Genomic DNA, 23,658 nt, shown 5'->3' with positions numbered 1-23,658 from the left:
TTCTTTGAAGTTCATGACACTAAATCATGCTATGCATGATTTAATTAATTATCTCAGTTTAAGCGTGCAGAGCCCCAATTCCAATGGGGGCCTTGGCGCTACAGGAGGGGGAGAATTTAAGCTTTCCGCCTCCCATTTTTATCCCCAAATTCCACACTCCCATTGGGGGAAATCTTTGGAACAGATTAAACCAAAACATGACATTGGTTGCAAACATGATTTTCTATGAATAATAAAGTGTGCTGCTCTGTTCAAGTAATCTGCATACAGATCTGAGAAGAAAATAAGTCTTTTTTCATGTTGGTGTCGCCGTCGTCTAAATATACACCCATGGTTTCTATTGTGCAAGAGAAAGCTGAAAACAGTATTCAGAATATATCAAGTCAATATTATATTTCTTTTTCTCTTCCTTGCATGTGGATTTGTTTTGCATCATTCTGGCACTTTTCCTGGCATTTCACTGCCATCTGATATACCGCTCTGCTTCCATGTGTTGAGCAGTGAAAAAAAATTGGCTGGTTTAATTAATGCAATACCTTTTCCAATCCCAAGGGATTAAAGATGTGCACAGTATAGTGCTATATATTGGCCGTAGCTTGGTCTCTAAGACCTGAGCATATTTTGAATACTTGCTTGATGACTATTAATAGAATAGATTAGTCAGAGGCAGGAATTCGTCCGCTCAACACATGGAAACAGAATGAGGGCTCAAGAAAGAAGACCATCTAACATGAAAGGCATTGGAATTTCCTCTGTTCTGGTCCTTTTGCTTTGTAGGGCGTCTTCAGAAGCATGTTTATTGTGTTTTTAGAGCTAGTGTGGTGCAGTGGTTAGAATGCTGGACTGGGAGTTGGGAGATCCAGGTACTAGTCACCACTCAGCCATGGAAGCTCACTGGATCACAGACTCTCAGCCCAACCTGCCTTACTGGATTGCTGTAAGGATAAAATGGAGAGGAGAGCGGGATATAAATGTAATAAATAATTTTCTTCATGAATACATAGGAGATGACTTCCCTTTAAACTCATGTATAGACATATATACACAACATCATTTTCTTTGTATTCACAAAGAATACATATTCACAAAGAAAATGATGTTGTGTATATATACAAAGATGACAGCAACCCCTAAAACTACGACATCTACTTGTGCCACACATCAGCAATAGCCATTATTTATTTATTTATTTATTTATTTAATTACATTTATATACCGCCCCACAGCCGAAGCTCTCTGGGCGGTTTACAACATTTAAAAATAGTAAACATTAAAAGTATACAATTTAAAAACACACACACACACATAAAAACAGTATAAAAACAACAGTATCCATTTAAAAACAACAATTGTGGGGTCCATTAAAAACAAACTTAACGTTGTTAAATGCTGTTAAAATGCTGTTAAAAATGCCTGGGAGAAGAGAAAAGTCTTGACCTGGCGCCGAAAAGATAACAATGTTGGCGCCAGGCGAGCCTCATCGGGGAGATCATTCCACAGTCGGGGGGCCACCACTGAAAAGGCCCTCTCCCTTGTTGCCATCCTCCGAGCTTCCCTTGGAGTAGGCACTCGGAGGAGGACCTTAGATGTTGAGCGCAGTGTACGGGTAGGTTCATGTCGGGAGAGGCGTTCCATCAGGTATTGTGGTCCCAAGCCATGTAGGGCTTTATAGGTTAAGACCAGCACCTTGAATTGGGCTCGGAAACATATAGGCAGCCAATGCAAGCGGGCCAGAATCGGTGTTACATGCTCAAACCTCCCTATTATTATTATTATTATTATTATTATTTATTTATTTATTTATTTATTTATTTATATAGCACCATCAATGTACATGGTGCTGTACAGAGTAAAACAGTAAATAGCAAGACCCTGCCGCATAGGCTTACATTCTAATAAAGTCATAGTAAAGCAATAAGGAGGGGGAGAGAATGCAAACAGGCACTGGGTAGGGTAAACAGGCACAGGGTAGGGAAAAACTAACAGTATAACTAACAGTCTAAAGTCCGAGTAACATCAAGTTTTAAAAGCTTTAGGGAAAAGAAAAGTTTTTAGCTGAGCTTTAAAAGCTGAGATTGAACTTGTAGATCTCAGATGTTCTGGGAGAGCATTCCAGGCGTAAGGGGCAGCAGAAGAGAATGGATGAAGCCGAGCAAGGGAAGTAGAGACCCTTGGGCAGGTGAGAAACATGGCACCAGAGGAGCGAAGAGCATGAGTGGGGCAGTAGTGTGAGATGAGAGAGGAGAGATAGGGCGTAGCTAGACCGTGAAGAGCTTTGAAGGTCAACAAGAGACGTTTATATTGGATTCTGACTGAAAGATGCTTCGTGCATTGGGGTAGTGTGTTACGCATTGATTTCTAAGCATAAGAGAAGGCACATGGAAGTCACATGCACAGAGAAATCGCAGCTTTCGATTGCATATCTCACGATTCGTAGAACAGACACCATTGAAATCAGTAATGTCTCCTGACCTTCATGTCCTAGGAATTTTTGAAGGCCATCCAATTGTAATATAACATTCAACAAGGATGTAGCAATAATAGCAATAATATCTTTGTTGTTTTTTAAAAATCTATCCTGCTTAAGGTTTGGTAACAAAAACTAAAACATGCAAATAAAAGATAATACACAAAAATATTATACAGCTAAAACTACAATCTTATGCATATCTACTCAAAAGTGAGTACTTTTGAGTTCACTGAACTCAATGGGCAAACAATGAATGCAGTGGGACTTACTTCTGAGTAGACTTGTAGGATTGCATCAACCTGATCCTTCCCCTGTCCTATTCATATTGGAAGTTAGAGTGCAAGGTTGATGTGTCTGCATGGGAAGGGAATAGATAGAGGACCTCCAGGTTTCCTAGACTGTCCTGTGATCTGTGCTGACATTCCATGGTAGATTTAGAGCTTCATCCCACATACCTGTTTCCCTCGAATTATCCCCTACAGCACTAAGCTGTCACCGTTGTTGTTGCTACTGGGCAGCTAGATCCTTTGCGTAGCAGGAAATGGGATTAAGGGGGGAAATGTAAAAAAATCATTAAAAAATCAATGGATGACCCAATCCAATTCAAATTTGGTATGCTTAAAGCTCTCCCTAATATCTATTACTGTGCCAATTTTGATGTCTTATCTTTAAAGCTTACGTAAATGTAAGCATTTGTTTAATTTTTCTTCAAATCCTGCTCCTGCGTCCCAGTGGCCGCTCGGAAAACAACAAATGATACGCTCGAAAACTAGTAGCAAAATATTGCACTTCTTTTGGTTAAGAAGCACAATTAAAGCAGGATGCATGGGAGTACTTCACAATAAAAGCAGATCATAAGCTGGAAAACTTCGGAGTCCTTTGCACGCAATTCGCAGTGATTGCACAGTATAATGCTGGTGTGTTAAAGCTATTAAATGTTAGAGTTGCTGACCTCACTTCCTACATCTTTATGCTATTGCCTCTCAGAAAGGAGACATTTCTTTGGGTCCCTCCATGTTGAGTTGGGGGCCCTCCTATACAACATGTATTTCCTTGCAATAAAATGCAAGCTTCCTTATTCCTTTGGCCGAGGGGCCATCTTTATGAACACGGGAAGAAAGTGTGTTGTTATTCTCTGCAGTATGACGAAATCTGCTCTGCTCTGTTGGTGTCACATGGCGGAGCCAGCCTTCCCTAAAACCTAGCCTTTCAGTGCAGGGAAAAACATACTTCCGGGTGAGGTGGGGAAGAATAGGACTAATGTCATCAATGAGAGAGGCTTGTTACCAGCCTCTCTCCAGATTCCCGCAGCTACTACAGTTTTATTGCTCCAACCCCTTTCCTCCACTTTGCACTGCATGAAACGAGGAAACAGAAATTCCCAATGATCTTGGACAAGGTGTGAAGGCTCCCTATGAAAGCACCCTACCACCTCTTTCCCCTTTCCATTAATCTGTTAGGGAGTAATAGCCCCCACCCCCTTTCCCCCATTATGCTCACTTTTCCATGAAGTAGGAAAAATCCCAAATTATCCTGGGCAAGAAGTAAAGGCTTCCTATGAGCGCAGACCACCATCTTTATTAGATTGTAAGCCTATGCGGCAGGGTCTTGCTATTTACTGTGTGGTCTGTGCAGCACCATGTACATCGATGGTGCTATATAAATTAATAATAATAATAATAATAATCTCAATTTTGCCCCTTCCAGAAAACTGTCACTGATTTATAGCTTCGTACCTGTTTTATTCCAAACATTAGAGAAGCTAAATAACACATCTTCAAAGAAGCTAAATAACACAACGTAACAGAAGTAAAGTAGCACAGCATCAGAGAAGCAAGTAATGCAGCAATAAGGAAGCTAATTATGGCTCTCAATGGAACAGGTTAGGAAAAGGAGTGATGGTAGGAAGGGGCAGCCACACTCTTTGACCACATCACAGAGACACAGCCAGGATTTAATGCATGGGATTGGGGGCACATTACAGAGGAAGCACCAGGGAGCTGCTTTAATTGAAAATAACAGAGTAAAACGACTCTCAGATACTGCGGCTTTTTGAGATGGAAGTGGCTGGTTGGGAGCACGCTGGCCATGACGTCATTTATCGCAAACGGCCTCAATGCACCCACACTGCAGAAAATCCCCCGTGTGAAGACAGCTCCCCAGAGCCTCCAATGTGATTTATCCAGAGTAAACGGCGCTCCTTCAGCTAGTATTCCACACAGCTCAGCCCTTGTTAGGTTCTTGCTGTTCTGCTAATAATTCAAACCAATTTCAGGTCTCACTAAGGTGCTTTCATATGGGGCTTTTATTGTGCAATTGCCACGGAATTTTATGGAGAGTCCAGATGCAATCAACTTCCATTTGTAAACCTCTTGTGTTTTTCTTCACCTGTCTTTTTTTTTTACTGCAAAAAAAAAAAAAAAAACCATTAAGAAGAGAAAGATAGAATAGCTGCACAATGTATTCTGATTGTTAGCGCTAGGAACCCTCTGCCTGATACCACCGTAGGAGCGGAGGAGTTAATGGGAAGGTACTGAACAAGAAATAATTTCTATCAGATGCACCATGCAAGCAACTCCATTTTCGCACCAGTTAACTTCCCATGCAAGCTCATCCCTAACAACTAGATTGTCTGGAGGTTGAACTGTATTTGTGCCATCAGTCAGGCATGAAACAATTGCAATAGGTATTGGAGCATTGAACAAGCAAGTCTTGTGAAGCTCCTACAGTGATAAATTATGTAACCGTGCAACTGCTGTAACTATGGTAGTTGACTCAGGTTCCACATAACTGATGATAAGGATAAAATATATATACTGGAAGTGGGAACAATATAAAATAAAATATGGAAGAGGTCATGTTTGACATAGCTCTGAGGAACAGGGAAGTATCAACAGCCTTTCTAAAAGCTCCATCCCAGGGGTGTTTTATTGCACGCTCTTTACTGGGCACTCACAGAGTTTGCTCAGGGCCCTCACATGACGTCGTCTGCCTCCTGTGCGCCTTCTGCCCTTTCTGGCCTTCCTTGCGCAACAACCCCCCCTCCATTAAGTCCGATATTTTTTTAAACTCGGAATTGATGCTCTCTCCTGCTGTGTGCAGGAAGAGCAGCACCATTAGAGCAGCGGACTCAATGGGCCTTCTGCTTGTTGTGTACTTCCTCTTTTGAAAAGAGAAAGTAACTGAGGAAGGAAAACACCAGCTGAGCGGCGAACGGCTGAGAAGTGAACGTAGGGAGCATGTTAACCCCTGGTGTGATGGAGTTTCCCTTCAATAGTCATCGAACTTTCTGTGAGTTCATGTAATAGTGTCTTTGATTATCAATTTTAATTTAGAACTTACATTGAAAAAGCAGATCTCCCTAGTTATCTTTAAAAGGATAGGCAAGGTGATGTGCTATTGTAGTTACGGGTGGTAATTTGGGCAAAACCAGCAGTTCTGATGGCTTTATAGGGTTTTGACCTTTACAGTTCACTCAGACGAATTCATACTTTTTAATAACAATAGATAAGAAAGGTCCAGGCAGGAAACAAAATGAGTCATGCATACTAATACTTAGAGAGCTGTGTGCTGAATATTGATTTTCTAAGCTGATGTAGTGAGCCTACATGGATATAGGAGGTTCTCCTCTTCAGACATCACCCTCCATGTGTGTAGGGCAATGGAAACATACATATTTCTTCAATTCTAAGACACACTTCACCCCCCCCCCCCATATAAACATCTCTAAAAACGGGGTGCGTCTTAGAATTGTGGGTGCGTTTATTATTTCTTAGAATCAAAGCTTTTTTCTGTTGGTGGTACTAAAATTAGTGTGCGTCTTACAATCAATGGCGTCTTAGAATCGAAGAAATACGGTATGAGGAAAGGAATGGGCCTAGAGTGCTCCCCCTCCTTGCATGCTTACTTTCTACACAGAATGAACACTTGAACAGGGCTAGAGTGTCCATCACATGTATTTGTATGCCCACCCAATAACAAGTGAGGCAAATAATGTTGTTTATTTCACAACTTTGTACATACTGTGAGGAACCTCAGGCCCAGGGACTAAATCTAACCATGCAGGGGTCCTAATCCCACCCTCTGAAGTTCCCCAGAAGGCCATGCTCCCTTCCCTTCCCCCCAACCATAGATCAGTGGTTTCCTGGCTTTTGTGCAGTTTCTTCCCTATTCTAAAAGGTTGAAATGCATCTCAGAAGACGTAGAGCGTCATCACACAGGGGAAAAATCGTGTTTGCTTCCTGTCACTTCTCTGCCCATGCATTTGTCCCACATTACTTCCTCTTTTGAAAGAGGAAGTAAACAATGTGCACGTGGCCCATTCAGTGGGCTGTTTTGATCACGTTGCTTCTCTTGCACACAGCAGGAGATAGCGGCAAGTTCCGTCTTTAAAAATTACTGGGGTATTGTTTTGTCGTGCGAAGAAGGCTAGAAGGGGCAGGAGGCGTGTGGGAGGCAGATGACATTGTGAGAGGGACCCCTGAAAATCCATGAGTGCCCAGTAGCAAGCATGCAATAAAACGCTCATCTGATGGAGCTCTTTGTTACTGGCAGTAAGAGCTTTGTGCTAAAATATGCCCCTTTTGCTTTTGGCCTCAACTGGATTGTGGTGTCTGAGAACTTCTCCGAAATGCAATTTCACCTGCCGGCTGAAAAAGTTCTGGACTCCTGGTATGAGGTATTCCATAGACACTGTATCTGTTACGTGTGAAATGGTAGCTACTCCATGTATGCAGAGTTGGACAAATGAATATTAGACTTCTGTAAATGCTGGGCCTTGCTGTTCGTTAAATACAAGACAAATTTCTCTTGTATTTGCCCTATAGTGTAGCTTAACATTTCTGGAACTGTAATATTTCTGTCCCTCTGCTTCAGATATAACATTGATTGAAACTGGGCGTCCAGATCTTACATTGAAAGCTCTAGCATTTTCTCAATTGAATTTTCATAGCTGTTTGCTGCCTATTCTAAGACTTTTCACTATTGTGATTGCAGACATTTACAGCCTGGTGCAATTCCCACCTACGGAAAGCAGGCACGCAGATTGAGAACATTGAAGAAGATTTCAGGAATGGCCTTAAACTGATGTTGCTCTTGGAAGTCATTTCAGGTTTGTTTAGAGACAGGAAATATCATGCCTGTATCACAGTATATTTCTAACTCTGTTGTTTTATCATGTTTTAGCAATGCTACATACCTAACATTATTGCGGTAGTTGTTTACTATTGACTGAAACTGTGAAATCATTTTGTCTTGGGGCCATACTAGACATTACTTTTATTGTGCAGTTAGCAACTGCATCCATTTGGTTTTTTAAAAAAATATTAGTTTAAAAATCATGCACTGTACAGGAGGAGGAGGAGTTTTAACTCTTTCCTTCCCAGTTCCCTCTGCATAGCAATTAGCCTTCAAAAAAGTTCTAATTGATGCAAATGGAAGCTTTTTTTCTAAGGTGAATTGCTGTGTGGAGGATGATTTTCACTGGGATTGCAGCTGGGAAGGAAACAGTTAAGCCTTCCCTCTCTGCACGCTGCAACCCTAATTAAATTAGGTGTGTGTGTGAGTGTTCCCATTAATGCCATACAGGGGTGCCCGTGTGTGATTTTCATTGGGATCGCAGCAGTTAGGGCTCTATTACACCAGCGATTTAGTGCACTGTCGCCATGTCTGGTGTGCAGATCTGCAGCATGGTATTCACATGATGTTGTGCCTGTCCTGCTGACACCCTGCCTCTTCCCCAGCTTTTTCCGTCTTTTCCTAGAATGCCTAAAGTCTGGATTATTTTACCTAAGCATGTTTTCCTTTGTTGGGGGCATGTGCTGTGACGGGAGCCGTGCTGTTGGCTTGAATGGATTGCATCAGATCCTGGCAGGGAAAAGCGATCTCTCCCAGCTGCAAGACTCAATATAAACCCCAAACCTTGCATCCCAGGCTCAAAAGTGTTTTTTAAAATCCTACAATGCCCAAATCTCTGCAGAGACAGGATTGTACTTCTTCAACACCCCCAAAGAGCCAGACTAAAGTGTCGTTCCATTTTTGCTGGGCAGAAAGGTGGTCTGGTTGAAATACTCATCTGACAGGACCTGCCTATATATGTCTTGTTAAAAAGGGGGGGGAGGAGCAACCAATGAACTGGAGGGAGAAGGGGCGGGGTGAAGAGCAAACAAGCGAAAAAGCAGCATATTCAGGTGAAAGGGACCATAAGCTTGACGCGCTTATGCATTGGAGGTAAAAAAACGCGAGGCAAAGCATGCTGCAGTCCTGGTTCAACAGGAGGCTAGAGGGCTGTGCCTAGTATTAAATTTCTTTTTAAAACCAGACGTGGTTGCTAACTACATAATAAAAGTAACATTTTATTTTGATAACAACACACGACAACAACCTGTATAAAACTTTGTACAAAAAAACATTGATCACTAAATGCCCATTGGGTACCCTGCTGCCTTGTACTTAAGGGTCTTGCCAGACCTTTCCTAGGATATGATTACAGAGCATCACTGCCTGAATCTATATCCTTGCAAATAGGTAAATAGAGGGGCATTACCAGATATTGGGGGAAAAAGGAGGAGGGGCAAAACGTTAGCTCAGTAGGCAACATTTATGTTTCTATGGTTTTTTTCCTGATTTCATTCTCTCCCCCCACTTTGGTTTTTTTGTTTTACTCTTGAGTTAGGCCACTGGTCCATCTAGCCAACACTGACTGACAGCAATGGCTGTCTAGCTTTTCAGGAGGGAATTTGCCTGCCCTACCTGGAGATGCCAGGGATCAAACCTGGGATTTTCTGCATTCAAAGCAGGTGCTCTTCCACTGAGGTATGGTATTAACAACAACAACATTAAGTTGAAGAGTGAGTGTGCATATATATATATATATATATATATATATATCTCCGTTTAACTTGGAGTTTTGCTGCTGCACCAAATCCATCAAATCACTTTCGTACTTCTATTTTCCCCCTTCGGGAATGGACTCCGGACCTATGAGAAATCTGTAAAGAGGATTGATGTTTGGTTTAGATATCGTAAAGCATGCTCCCGCCAACAGTCCACTCACTGGTATGTGCCTGCAGCCAGATGTCAATGTCAATAAACGTATTCTACTTGCTTTCCTACAGGGGAAAGACTTCCGAAACCAGACAGAGGGAAGATGCGTTTCCACAAAATTGCAAATGTCAACAAAGCCCTGGATTTTATCTCCAGCAAAGGTGTGAAGCTTGTCTCCATTGGTGCAGAAGGTATGTAGAAGATACCAACAGCACGACTTGGCTTTCAGCCATGATGTATTAACCTTTTGAGAGCTGCTTTGCTTCAATATGCACGGATGGTCTCTTTGCATTAATTTCAGATTCTGACTCCTCTCAAACTGTCACCACTCTTGTTGGACTGGCTGTTTTACATATGGCGCTTGTCCGTATGTCCTATAAACCCCTTCATGGCTGCGCAGTTGCTTCCCATGGCTTAAATTATACAGCTGCCAACTCGCAGCCTCGTCGTGATTTCCTCTGCAAAACTCCGCTTTTTCGAAGTGTCATTTTACGGTGACCTTTTCAATTGCTCTAATGTCCCCACATTGTTTCTTAGTCTGTCAGTGGTGGTTTCTCTTTGAATTAATACAGTGGGTGTAGCTCTGGGCAGATCCCAGGGCAGGGTAAACCCGGGAAAGCAGGGCAGGGGGCAGAGGGTGGGACAGGCAAGCTGAAGGGCCACCATGGTGATGTCAAAGGGGAAGGAAAGTAAGGGCAGATCATATTAAATGAAGGTCTTAATCCATTCAAAGAACTGTAGCACAGCTTTCAAAGCTGTGCAGAGCTGCAAGAACTTTTTTGCGTTTTTTCCGGCCCCTCTGTTTGTTCCCCATTCTCTCCATCCGACAACTGCGCTGTGGCTTTTCCTAGCTGGACAGCCCACGCTCCCTCCTGCCATGTAGCTCTATAAATTCTGCCTCACAGCAGCAATACAGTGAAATTTTGAGGGAATCAGCGAGCAAAGCGTTGTTGTATACTTTGATCAGCCAAAGTAATCCCCGGTGTGGATTTAAAATGATTTAAAGAGAAGAAAACTCACAGCAAAACCTCAGGATTAGTTAGTGATTTCCTCTCCACAATCTACTGCATCCAAAACAAAACAAAAATTAGAGTAAAGCAGAAAAACACAGGTTTGTGGTTTAGGCCAGATTGAAATGTGATGTGTACCATGTACAAATCAAACAATATGCCTGTGTGGCATTCCATGTTGCTGGTTTCATTTTGAAACTGTAGAAACTGGGCTCTGTAGCAGACTGAGAAGTAGGGCCAGATCTACACCTGGGGCAGACCTACACCTTGTGTCAAATGCTCAATCCCTCTTGCGCATTTATACCTTGTAGGACACACAATGATGTTCGTTGCAGGTTTTTGGGATCATATGGAATAAAAAGCAGGAAATAATACTATGAAAGCAGTATATGGCATGTGAAATGTGCCACAGCGGTTATGAGTGCACTTCAATACCACTATAAAGCAGCAGTGTAGACGACAGGATGAGCGGAGACAACTCCAGGAGGCAGAAGATGCCACTTCAATATTTGGCGCTTAAGCTGGAGAGAGCCCAGTTTCTTCTGCCCAAGGGAACAAGAGACTGGCCTGCTTACGCTCATCTCAGCCCTCTTTAGGTGCCATAAATGCCAATCATCCATAGGAAAGAATAACTTCTCCTGTAGCAAAGCAGTTTATGACTTGGGCAGGTCAACTGGTACAAAGACCCACCACCAAAAAGACGATGTCTACACTCAAGTGGGGTGGGGTGGCTGGGTGGTATACAGAGTGTTTGAAATGACAGAGTTAGCTGTAAATATAGTTGTCTGTGTTATAGTTATGAAAGGAAAGATGTATCAGTGTATGTGGAAACAGGCAAAAGAGCTGGGGTAGTAGACAGGAAGAGTAACATGTTATGTTAAACATGTAGCATGTATATGATCCTAATGTCTTTATTTACTCTAGTATGAGTGTGTTGGGCCCTGATTCACATCAGGACCACCGTGGGTGCAGGTTTAAGTTTATTTATTTATTTATTTAATGCATTTTTATACCGCCCAATAGCTGAAGCTCCCTGGGTGGTTCAGCCTCTTTTTCCTCCTTTAAATTCGTGCACTGCGGAGAGGGGGTTGGACTCGATGGCCTTGTAGGCCCCTTCCAACTCTGCTATTCTATGATTCTATGATTCTATGACTCAAGTAAGGGAAAAAACCTCCATTGCTCCCATCCTTCTCTCATGCGTGGTTTGAAGTTTCCACCAAGCCTCAACCCATTTTGAGGCTTGCTGGAAAGCTCACAGATTTATAAACTCTTCAAATGGAATTATGCTGAAGCAGAAAAGTTACATTTGAGCAGGTATTGGTGCATGAATAAATCCACAAAACTAAAATTATAGCGGGCATGTATTCTGTCACTACAACATGTTGCGTAAGATGTCCATTCTATTTCACTTTAGAAATTGTAGACGGCAATGTAAAAATGACCCTGGGTATGATCTGGACCATCATCCTTCGTTTTGCTATTCAAGATATTTCAGTAGAAGGTAAGAATATGCTCCAAAACACTGTCCTCACATATTTATGTCAGGAAGTACTGACTTCAGCTGGCAGGTTGTTAAGCAAATGATAGGTTTATTGACAATACTGAGTGCTGATGTGACACGTTATTATAGCAGTTAACTTGCTTCTAAGTAAGTGCTTAGGACTGCAGGCTGTCTCAGCTTGCTGATCCTCTTTCTTCCTTGTAGTTTCTCTCAGCAGGGAAGGACTTTTTATATGGAACTTAGAGCTCCATCTGACGAGCGTTTTATTGCACGCTCGTTCTTGGGCACTCACGGATTTTTTGCAGGTCCCTCCCATGATGTCGTCTGCCTCCCATGCGCTTTCCACCGCTTCTTGCCTTCCTTGTGTGACAAAAAAAAACTCTCCACAAAGTCCAATATATTTTAAACCCGGAAGTTGCTGCTCTCTCCTGCTGTGTGTAGGAGAAGCAGCGTGATTAGTACAGGCAACTGAATGGGCCTCGTGCTCGTTGTTTACTTCCTCTTTTGAAAGAGAAGTAACTGGGCAACGAAAACACGGGCAGAGAAGTGATGGTAGGGAGCGTGTTTCCCCTGTGTGATGGAGCTCTTAAACTACAACTGTTTCTTTTCCCCTCCCCCCAAATGACTAGGAACATAAAAGGCACTAGGTACTTTGAAGCCTCAGCTCTATATTCCTTTTATATGCAACTTCAACAACCAAGAAGGGAGTGTTCAATCAGAAACATTCAGAAGGATCATGTGGCATAACCCTACTGGGACTATTTCTCCTCAGAAAGAAGGTGTAGGGGCAGGATCCCGATTGAATAACCCCTCAATTTTACAGTAGGCTGAGCAAATGGGCTAGTTTCTCCACATACTGTATGTCTGTGATGTCAAAACATCCACAGAACCCTGTGGTGGTTTGGGGTCTAGAACCTTCTTGTGGCAGCCACCTGCTCAAAATGGTCACCTGAATCCACCCTCAGACTGAGGTGATTCGAGTCAGTGGTATAATGAAAGAGCAAGCATGAGGTGGACACAATGTGCACAGTTTGTATACACGAGCATGTATAAATGTCCTACATCTCTCAAACATAGAAAGGGTTTGGTATGTAGCTCAGCAAGACAGATAGTTTGACAATGCCTGGAATGGGCTCTCCTCTTTTTAACGGATGACTAATCAATCATATAAGTATAATGAGTCATATTATGACCTTGAGGCATCAAGTGGTCATGACAAGGAATTGTGTCATAAAGGGCACGGATGGAGCCCTAAGAAACATTTGGATTTTGTTGAGATTTACATTCATTGAAAAGTATTCAAAGTTGAACTGTTGGACGAGAGGGAATATATACACACTAAGGGTGCAATCCTATGCATGTTTAGACATAAAAAGTCCTAAAACTCAGCTGTTCCTTCTTAAAATAAATAAATCATTTTGCTCTATAGAAGCACAGTATGTTAAGATCAGAAAGTTATTTCTTGAATGGTCTCTAATGTAGACACTGCAGCATTTTTTAAACATTTGGCCCTTAGCAGAAAAGTTTATTTTTAAATCATAAAATAAATAACTTATAAAACATTTAAATGAAGTATTTGGCCAGCTGTAGATTCATTACCAAACTGTGAACGTGTACATTTTGCTAGAGCAAACAGATGTCCTTCATTATGCAGCACAATATATAACAAATTAACTGTTTCCTACATTTCATTTGTTGATTTAGAGAATAATGATTCTTGACAAATTTATTTTTCCCTGATTGTACTGTAGCAATTAAACCATTCTTTGGAAAAGAAATATATGAAGCATTTCTACAGCTTCTCTGAAGATGAATTATCTTCAGATTTTCAAGAGAGAGCTTTGTTCAGTAAATATTAGGAGGCATAAAATTTAGGAGTCTTTGTGGTTCACTAATTAAAGGCACAGTTCCGCTAAGGATGGATCCCTAAAGCAGTTTTGAAGGGGAAAGCCTATGCTTAAAGTACACTTTCAACCTTGGTTGTCCCTCTTTCAACATTATTCCATCCTGGTCCCCAGTTGCTCTCCACAAACATGATGCTGTTAGAATTGTATTGCCTTTGTACACAAGCTGTGTTCAGATGAGCCTTTGGGCAGCACATGCAGCCCCAGCAAACAAAGTTTACCATTAATGATAGCTTCCCAGTCTGTCCAACCAAGAAACTATGGTTAACAGCTTTGTAATTAGCCAGGTTAGGAAGCCATGATTTGAAAGTTGGCTTAATATCTTGATTTGTTCTGAAGCCATTAACCCCTGTTCAGGCAAAATGGGAAACTATAGTTAGGGTTAGGGTTAGTCCCTGGTTTGTTTACTCCCCACATGAAGGGAAGAGTGAATGGGCTGTGTGCATGTCTGCCAGAGTTGGCTCCAAGTTTTGGGCAGCCCTTGGGCAAGACATCCACAATAGGCCTCCTCCAGTGAGAGTCTATCTTCTCACTATCATGGTCAGTAGCTACTATTGTTCATCCTCATCCTCTTTCTCATCTTGGTATCGCTGTCAGTGCCAAAGCAAAAGGTACGGTGTAATGATGGAGCAGGGTGCAATAATGAAGTAGAGAAGGAGCAACTCCAGGCGGCTCTTGCAGGTGCCTAACCATGCCTGCACTTGACACTGGCCCTGGCATCTACAAGGCTCATTTATATTTCATCGTTTAAAGTTGAGATATGATTGTCTGAACCAGCCCAGTGAGATCAGCGCTAAGCATTATAACTGCAGTGGTGGAAATGTTGATGTTCCTTCCTGAAGAACTACCAAATGAAGGCAGGTTAAATGTGCTGTTTTTATTGGACTGAATTGGTAGAATTAAAAGTCAGTAAGATTTTGAATTTCACATAACACTTTTTAATTGCCATGTTCAATTTAATTATAATTTAATTTTGATATGGATTTTGATACCATGTAATAGAACAGGGTAACTGAGGCCTTAGCTAGACCTAAGGTTTTTCCCGGGATCGCCCTGCCTGCTCCCGGGATATCCTGTGTGTCATTTACATGAACAGGGATGACCCTGGGATGATCCCGGGATAAACCTTAGGTCTAGCTAAGGTCTAATATAACCTCAAATATGTTAATAGTTTGGGAGCCTGTGCAGGATGCAAATATTAGAATAAAAAAAGAATAAATAATGGTTAACTACATGATGGGGGAGTCATGATGAATTTATCTGATCAATATCTCCCAGTCATTCTTCTAGAGTCACTTGTTCATATAAATGCACCACTATATGTTGGAACAAAAATTCTGTGGTATTAAACACAATATCAGTGTTCAGTCAAAGCACTGCATAAGAAACCACACCAAAGACAGATAGGGAACTGTCGATATGAAGGTGGTATTTCTCTAACAAACTGGGCAAAAAGTATTTTGGAGAACAATATTCTGTGACACACCATTTGTAGGATATATTACCTTTTGAATCAATCAACATCATCATCCCACACAGGAATTCAGCTACTATATAGCTGATTGAAAACCACCATACAGCAAGCTTGATTTGAAGTTTTGTCATTTCTCTTACACATCTCATTTTGTGATCTTTTCAGAGACATCTGCAAAGGAAGGGCTGCTGCTGTGGTGTCAAAGAAAAACGGCACCTTACAGAAATGTGAACATTCAAAACTTTCATCTTAGGTAAAGTTAATAATTTCCAGATGTCATTTTGCACCTGGGTTTTGCCATCAGTTCACAGATGTTATGGAGAGAATCACTTAGTCCATGCAGTTTGACAATAGGCCAGTTCTTTCATTACGGCTGCTATGAAAAAGGCACATTCCATGTTAGGCACAATTAGGAAAGAAATTGAAAATACAACTGCCAATATCATACTGCTCATACTGTGTACAACTCTAGTCACTGCACCTAAAAATGCATATTGTAGAGTTGGTAAAAGAGTGGGAAAGGGCAATGGAGGGAGCAATCCTATGGCCCCTAGACAGAGTTTGAGGGCAAATAGGATACTATGGATTCCTCTTGCTCTGATCTCAAAAGAGGGAATTTGCAATTTGTCCCCCCCCTTCTTGCAGCCAACGTGGAAAGAACCGTGCTGGCTGCCTCTCCAAGGCTGGGAACATGACTTCAGAAAGGAGAAAAAAAAGGGGGGTATTTTGATGGGCGGGGAGGGGAGGAGACTGGAGAGGCCAGTATACGAGATATCTTGGAGCCCCTCTAGCCTTGTTCCCGCCCGCTTTGAAATATTATCCTTAGATGGGCAAAAAAAAACTGTCTAGCAACAATGCAGGGTGCAAATATGGGAAGGCAAAGATTGCCTCTGCCACTCCTCCTGCGTTTGGAGGCCTATGATCATTGTAATAGGATTGCATCCTAAAATGGTCAAAGGGCTGGAACAACTCCCCTATGAGGAAAGTTTACAACATCTGGGATTGTTTATCTTAAAAAAAGGATGAGCAAGAGGAGACATTATAAAGCTGTACAAAAGTATGCATGGTGTGGAGAAAGAAGATAAGGAGACATTTTTTTCTCCCTGTCTCATAATACTAGAACCCGGGGTCATCCCATGAATGTTCAGATCAAATAAAAAGACAGTGTGTATTTAATCTATGGAATTCACTATCATGTGATGTAGCGATAGCCACCAATTTGGATGGCTTTAAAAGGGGAATAGACAAATTCAGTGGCTACTAATCATGTGCTACCTCCAGTATCAAAGGCAGCATGCCTGTCTACAGTAGTTGCTGGAGAACATGAGCAAGAGGGTGCTGTTGTACTCATGTCCTGCTTGTGAGTTTCCTGAGAGTAACTGATTGACCACTGTGTGAACAGAATGCTGGACATGATGGACCCCTGGATCCAGCATGGCTCTTCTTATGTTCATATACAGGAGGGGGGGCATGATTGCCATTCCATCACAGCGGCTTTCCAGGATACTCTGGCAATTAAAATAGCAAAATGATATGGGAGGAGCCAACTATAAATTTACTTCACATGCCAACATTGTGGGTCCTTGGAAAGTGAGGCATGCCGGCAGAGGAAGTAACTATATTGTTACTAGAGCAGCATGGGGTGGAACCAAAGGGGAGTGACAACTATAGTGCTCTTCTAATGTAAGAACCATTTGTGTTTCTTACTTCAGTCTGCATGGAGTGAATATATGTAGATTCTAGTAAATTAATTACATTGCAAGTATGAACTCTGTGGCAGGATCTGCACTCCTGCTTTATAATAGTATTGAAGTGCACTGACATCGGTCCATGACGCATTCCATTCGCCGTTTTCAAACTGCTTTCATAGTGTTATATCCTGCTTGGTGTAGATTCGGCTCGTGGCAAAGCTTTTTATTCTTATTTAATTTAATTATTTATTTGTTTGTTTTTATTACATTTCTATACTGCCCAATCGCTGAAATTCTCTTGGCAGTTGACAACAGTTAAAACCATAAAATAAAACAAAGGTTCCAGAAACACCAGAACAAAAACATATTTTAGGGTTTCATTATAGTAACAGATGTACTTCTAGGGCATTGTGGAGCGGTTATTGGATTATTTCTCCCCATTCCCAATAAACGGTTCTTGCTGTGTAGAACTCAAAGGGATAAGTGACAAAATAAACACATGTCTATTCATCATGTGTAATGAACTATGTATGGGATTTATCCAGGTTCCTTCCTACACAAAAGTGACTGCTCTTTAAGGAATTCATCCTGTATGATGCAATCCAAAAATACTTGAGAAATGACATTCAAAATATCTGGATGTTTTGACTATGCACTGAAAGCAGACTAAGGGTGTGATCCTATGGGAAGCACGCTGGGTACCGGGAAGCCTCCAAATTTGAAGGCTTTCGAGTATCCTATGAAAAGTGGGAAGTGCCTTGCGCCCCCCATCTGCATTTTAGCTAGATGGGTGTTTCCAGCCATGTAGCGGAGGCTTTGTGGAGGGAGAGAGAAGGAGGGGGGGCAGCCACAGGATTTCTTGTATGGCTGCTGCCCCGTTTTGCAAGTGCTGAGAGGGTTCTCTCTGCCCCAGTTATGATGGGGGAGAGGGAGGGGAGTGCAGTTTCCTAGCTCCCAGCTCGGAACTCTGTCTCTGAGCTTGGAGCCAGGAAACCAAGCAACCCTACGTCCCCCCAGACGCTGCCTGGGGATGTAAGATTGTTCCCTAAATCCTATTTGATTACCAGATTCATCAACTCATGCTTCGATCTTCTCAATGGGTTCATTCAGACAATCAGTGGGGGAAACAATGCAGTGTCAGTTGTTTTCCCCATCCCTGACTGGGATTATCCTGATTTCCCACGCCGTGGATTGCCATGTTGTCTGAACCTGGTGTGCAGCGCAAGCTAAGTGCATTTTCACCCATTCTGCAAGTTGTGGGTTGTTTGGAGGATGGAAATGTAGTATGCTCATGCTGTGCACTGGGTTTGGATGACAAGGCAACCCACGGTGCAGATAATTAGGCTAATCCTGGTCATGTGGGGGTGAGAAAACAACTGACGCTGCGTTGTTTCCCCTGCTGATTGTCCGAACCCAGACAATGTGTTCTTGACCCTTGAATGAGATTTAGCAAAACAAATCACAGCAAACCCTGGTCTTAATGTGAATTTCATGTAATAGTATTACTGGGCATATTGTGCAGCTTCTGCGGGTTGTCAGATCTTTGAGTAGCCAGACATTACCATGATTTCATTAATAACTTTCCATTTTATTTTGGTTTGCTTCTTGTGAAGCTGGAAAGACGGCCTTGGCCTCTGTGCGCTGATCCATAGACATCGACCTGATCTTATTGACTACTCCAAGCTATCTAAGGTCATCAGTCTGGGTGATGCGTTGTGGTGGTTTGCAGTGATTTGGCTCACTCCCTGTGTGCTTAGCATGTTTTCTTAATGGCCAGCTGAGGTGTGTTTAGTAACTTGAGATGGCCTTCCTTCCTGGCTCCTGCTCAGCAGATGTAAATGAGGCAATAAATGACCCCAGCTCAGTAAACCCAAGTGTGGGCTGTGAAAGTGGCTGAAATGTGCCCTGAAAAATAAGCCAGCATTTGGAGACATCTAGCATTCTATGTCCCTTGATACAGGGAAATCCAGTGCAGAATTCATCCCCCCCCCTCTATCACATGCACATGCACACACACACACACACACCATCACCTCCAGCAGCATAAGAGTAATAGAATTTCTAAGAGGAAGTAATAACACAGAAAGATTTCCTGATTCAGCCCAAAACTTTTAATTTTTTTGTCTGAGGCCATGGGACATTTTGTCAGCAGCCTCAGTAAGCAGTAACCCGGTAGCACCACTGCAGGCAGTTGATGCTTGCTTTTTTGCTTTTGTTTTTTGTTTCTCTCTTTTATTAATATATTGTTTGAATATATTGACAAGTGCTTTGCTGTGGATTTTTTTGGAGGGAGGGGAGTTGGTTTGGTTTGGTTTTGCATCCTGCATGCCTTCCCTTGCTTTTGTGTTGCTGTTGGAAATATAGACTGCATACTGCAGCCAGGAAATCAGAAGACGTTTACTTCTTGGGAGGAGAGCAATGACAAATCTTGATAAAATAGTTAAGAGCAGAGACACCACACTGACAACAAAGGTCCGCATAGTTAAAGCAATGGTATTCCCCGTAGTAACCTATGGCTGCGAGAGCTGGACCATAAGGAAAGCTGAGCGAAGGAAGATAGATGCTTTTGAACTGTGGTGTTGGAGGGAAATTCTGATAGTGCCTTGGACTGCAAGAAGATCAAACCAGTCCATACTCCAGGAAATAAAGCCAGACTGCTCACTTGAGGGAATGGTATTAAAGGCCAAACTGAAGTACTTTGGCCACATAATGAGAAGACAGGATACCCTGGAGAAGAGGCTGATGCTAGGGAAAGTGGAAGGCAAAAGGAAGAGGGGCCGACCAAGGGCAAGATGGATGGATGATATTCTGGAGGTGACAGACTTGACCTTGGGGGAGCTAGGGGTGGTGATGGTGGACAGAAAGCTCTGGCGTGGGCTGGTCCATGAAGTCACGAAGAGTCGGAAGCGACTGAACGAATAAACAAGTTCCACTGAATTCATTGGTAATGGAAACAAGTTTTCACAGCCTAGGAGATATTGGATTACACGGGGCCAGTTAAGTTGGATCCTGTATCTACTGTGGAGTTTTCCATTGCTGATCTATGAGGGCTGATTTGGGTTGCTTTCAGACAGAGGGATCCTAGTGCTTGCAATCAGAAGGCATTATGCAGCAAGTTTGTCTTTTCTTCCTTAATGGAACTTCTGAGGTAAGAAAGAAGATGGGAAACTTTGTCGGAAAACACAGGACAGTTACGAATGGAAGATGACGCTGTCTAGACCCCCAACAACAACAACACCAGTAAAAACCTGTGGATGATTGATACGCAATCCACCAATCTAAATTTGCAATTTAGTAACACTAAATTCTGGATTACAGTTCTCAGCATTCCTGAGCTTGGGCTGGGTCGGGGTGGGAGTCTGTCGTGGTGCAAGCTCTCCCAGTGCCTGAGGCAAGAGAGAACACTCACACCCATGTTACGCCCCTGTTCCCTTCCCTTTATTGCATTGCGTCCCTCTTACCACTGATGCATCGCGCTCCCCTTATGGCCTGTGTTACACTTTCCTGTACTGCTGCTCTGTCGCACCCCCTTTCTGCATTGCACCCTCCTTTCCCCTTCCTGATTATCTTTACTGCTGAGCTGAATGGCCGTAGGAAGCAGCCAGTGTGGCTCTTCAGAGAACCCACCAGGCCAAAATGCCTCATTCTGAGGGGTTCCTTCCCCAGAGCCAGACATTTCAGGTTAGCTGGCTTTCTGAAGAGCTGTGCTGGCTGCTCCCTCAGCTGACACAGCTCTCAAAAAGGCAGCTGCTTCAGAGAACCCACCAGCTGCTCTCTTGCTACAGCAAATGCCACAGTGGAGAGCGGCTGGCAGGGCTCTCCAGAGCATCTGATGGAGGCAGCAGCAATGGGCCCTCCTGGTGGGGGTGGAAGGGAGTGATGCAATTTGCCGCTCCTCCTGTTTCGCCACCTGAAGCAGGTGCTTCACCCCGCCTCATGGGAAGGCTGGCCCTGGTAGGGGTTAATGTCCAAAACATCTGGGGTCATCAGGTCCATTGAGATTACGATAAGGCTTCAATCACTTGGAAGCAAGTCTTATTGAACAAAGTGGGAGACTTTCTTCTGGGGCAGGCAGTTAGGCTGCAATCTGATAAAAACTTACCTTGGAGTAAAGCTCATGTGGCTTACTTTTGAGTAGACAGATATAGGATTGCACTGCACATCTCTTATTTAGAATTCAACAGTTTCAGAAGTGTTTAAGGGGAAAGTATTTTATTTTTATTTTGAAAATGTCTATGGCTCCATTCAGTAAAGACTCTAAAATGTTCTATCCCTTGGTTCTGAATAATGCATCATATCTTTATTGCAGCAATCCTGATTAAAATATATTAGTGATTAATTCTAATTTCTGATTTTTGTGCAGGATGACCCACTGGGGAATATAAACCTTGCCATGGACGTTGCTGAAAAATATTTGGATATCCCAAAGATGTTGGATGCAGAAGGTGGGAGCTACTGTGCTTTTCATAGGCAGTTGGCTGAATCATTCAACATCTTCTCTTTCCATGTGTCACAACAAAAGGGAACTCTTTCACAGAGCTGTTTATCAAACAGTAGCTCACTTGTCATTCCTGTATGTATGACATACAGACTCCATTCCTGGAGTATGCCAAATATATTTTGATTCAGTTAAGATCCATGTCTCAGTCTGTGAATGGCTGGCCTGGGCACCCACATCTCAAGGGCTCTCACATCCCAGCACCCTCTTCCTGCTGGAAGAGAAGCTTGAGAGTGTTTCGATAGTCATTCAGATGCTAGTTTAAGACTTAAACTTGATATAATGCTGAACATATCATTAGGAAGTCTGTCAGGCTTGAAATAAATTGGTTCCTTTGAAATTTGAGTACTTTTGTTTGGGGTTTTTAAAAAAACAAAAGATAGTTGTACTGGTCCATGAGAAAAACAATTAAAAAATCCACATTTGGACAATTAGAACCAACAAAATTTCACAAAAAAATGTGCGAGCTTTCAAGTTCTCCAGAACTCTTCATTAGGCTGGGTGGTTAAAACAACAACAACAATGCAGTGGTCGGGAAAGAAACAGCAAAGTCTCAAGATTTGGCCACATGTTGTGGCCATGGGGTCTGCAGTATAGAAAGACCCATTCTCAAAATGGAGGTTTGCCATCTGAATGAATTAGCTGAGACCTCTAAATGTAAGTGAACTGAACAGCCTTATGACACAATTCCTGGAGCACGTGAGATTGTATCCTTGTCATCTGATATATAACTATTAGGATATCAGAGAAGGTAACCTTCTTGAAAGTGATATTATGATTTATGTTTCCTATTAGTACTATATGTTTGCTGATGTCAGAAGGTGAAGTTGTGAAACTAGCTTTTGTCATTTGCCTTCTATGGTGCTTAGAGGTTTTTTTTTTTTTGCCTTCTGTGACCTCTTCCTGACTATTTTGGGAGCTTTTTAATTTTAATTTGCTCCTGTGTAATATTCACTAGTAAACTTCAGTACCTCCTTCTAAAAAATAAATAAATGCAGCTGTCGCTTTCACTACTCTGTATGGTCTCTCAGTGTATGCAGTGTGCTGTTTGTATCCATGGCAATATTGAGGAATCTACATGATGTGGGAAATAATAATAATAATTAATTATAATAGTTTAAATTTGGATTTGTATCCTAGCAAGTTTATAATAAAGAAAAAGAACAATGCAAGTGCTATTAATGGCTCATTTAAAAAATGTACTATCTCTCCCCCGCTCACCCCTTTTTTAACTTAAAGCTCTAGCCTTTTCCAGACTGGGGCTTTGTCTGGTGAAATCTTGTAAAAATAAATACTGTTACGTGGATGTGCTTTCACAGACATGGTGCATTTTAACCTCACACATGAAGGTTCATTCATGCAAACGTCATCCGTGCAAGCAATCTCTCTGTGTAGATAACTGCAGATGTCTTGAAATCAGAGATTGCTCTGTGAGAAGCGATGATATGCAGGGGTGGGTGGGGTTTCTTGGGTGAACATTATTCATAAAAACAACGTGGATTTCTAATCCCAGCCCACCCCCACCCCAGGTTCTCAGTCTAAGTTTCAATATTTCCCCTTTCCAGCTGGCACATAGACAGGTATCCAATGATTAATTTCAGCTTTGTAAAGCCTGGGAGCACAGTGCTACAGACCAGCACCTGCCTCACATACAGAAAGCAAAGCAGGGCGACAGTTAATATCTCTCTTGCTTGCCTTGGTGCTTTGACTCCTTGTGTTTGTTTTACTTCTCCTTTCTTGTAGATATCGTGAATACCCCCAAGCCCGATGAGAGAGCTATCATGACTTATGTTTCCTGCTTCTACCACGCTTTTGCTGGAGCAGAGCAGGTATTCCTCCATCTGTCCCCTTTTGGACTGCTGTGTATTTTTGCTGTGTGAGTTTTGGGTTTGCCCTGAAGTCTCTTTGTTTTTTTTAAACGGACACTGACAAATCCGTGTCGACCGAGACCCTGATGCTATTGCGGGTATGGCAGCTGTCGCTATTTTGTACTACGGAAATCAATACAATTACATTGAATGTTTTTATCAGCTTTCCAAAGGCAGCCTCTTATTTTCTCGGTGCAA

At 42.4% G+C, this 23,658-nt stretch overlaps 1 protein-coding gene across 1 annotated transcript in view; it reads left to right on the top strand.

Moving 5' to 3' along the window:
• Positions 1 to 23,658, top strand: part of ACTN2 (actinin alpha 2) — a 77,451-nt gene that overhangs the window by 17,477 nt on the left and 36,316 nt on the right. The window contains exons 2-8 of the mRNA XM_063124356.1: positions 7,466 to 7,580; positions 9,586 to 9,705; positions 11,939 to 12,025; positions 15,569 to 15,656; positions 18,708 to 18,786; positions 21,458 to 21,539; positions 23,336 to 23,421. Coding sequence (XP_062980426.1) covers positions 7,466 to 7,580; positions 9,586 to 9,705; positions 11,939 to 12,025; positions 15,569 to 15,656; positions 18,708 to 18,786; positions 21,458 to 21,539; positions 23,336 to 23,421 — 657 coding nt within the window. The remainder of the gene's footprint in view (positions 1 to 7,465; positions 7,581 to 9,585; positions 9,706 to 11,938; positions 12,026 to 15,568; positions 15,657 to 18,707; positions 18,787 to 21,457; positions 21,540 to 23,335; positions 23,422 to 23,658) is intronic.

The sequence above is a fragment of the Elgaria multicarinata genome, chromosome 4 (assembly GCF_023053635.1).
Source record: "Elgaria multicarinata webbii isolate HBS135686 ecotype San Diego chromosome 4, rElgMul1.1.pri, whole genome shotgun sequence".
In the NCBI taxonomy this organism is placed as follows: Eukaryota; Metazoa; Chordata; class Lepidosauria; order Squamata; family Anguidae; genus Elgaria; species Elgaria multicarinata.
The sequence above is the reverse complement of the archived record's forward strand: the minus strand, read 5'-3'. Positions and strand labels throughout refer to the sequence as shown.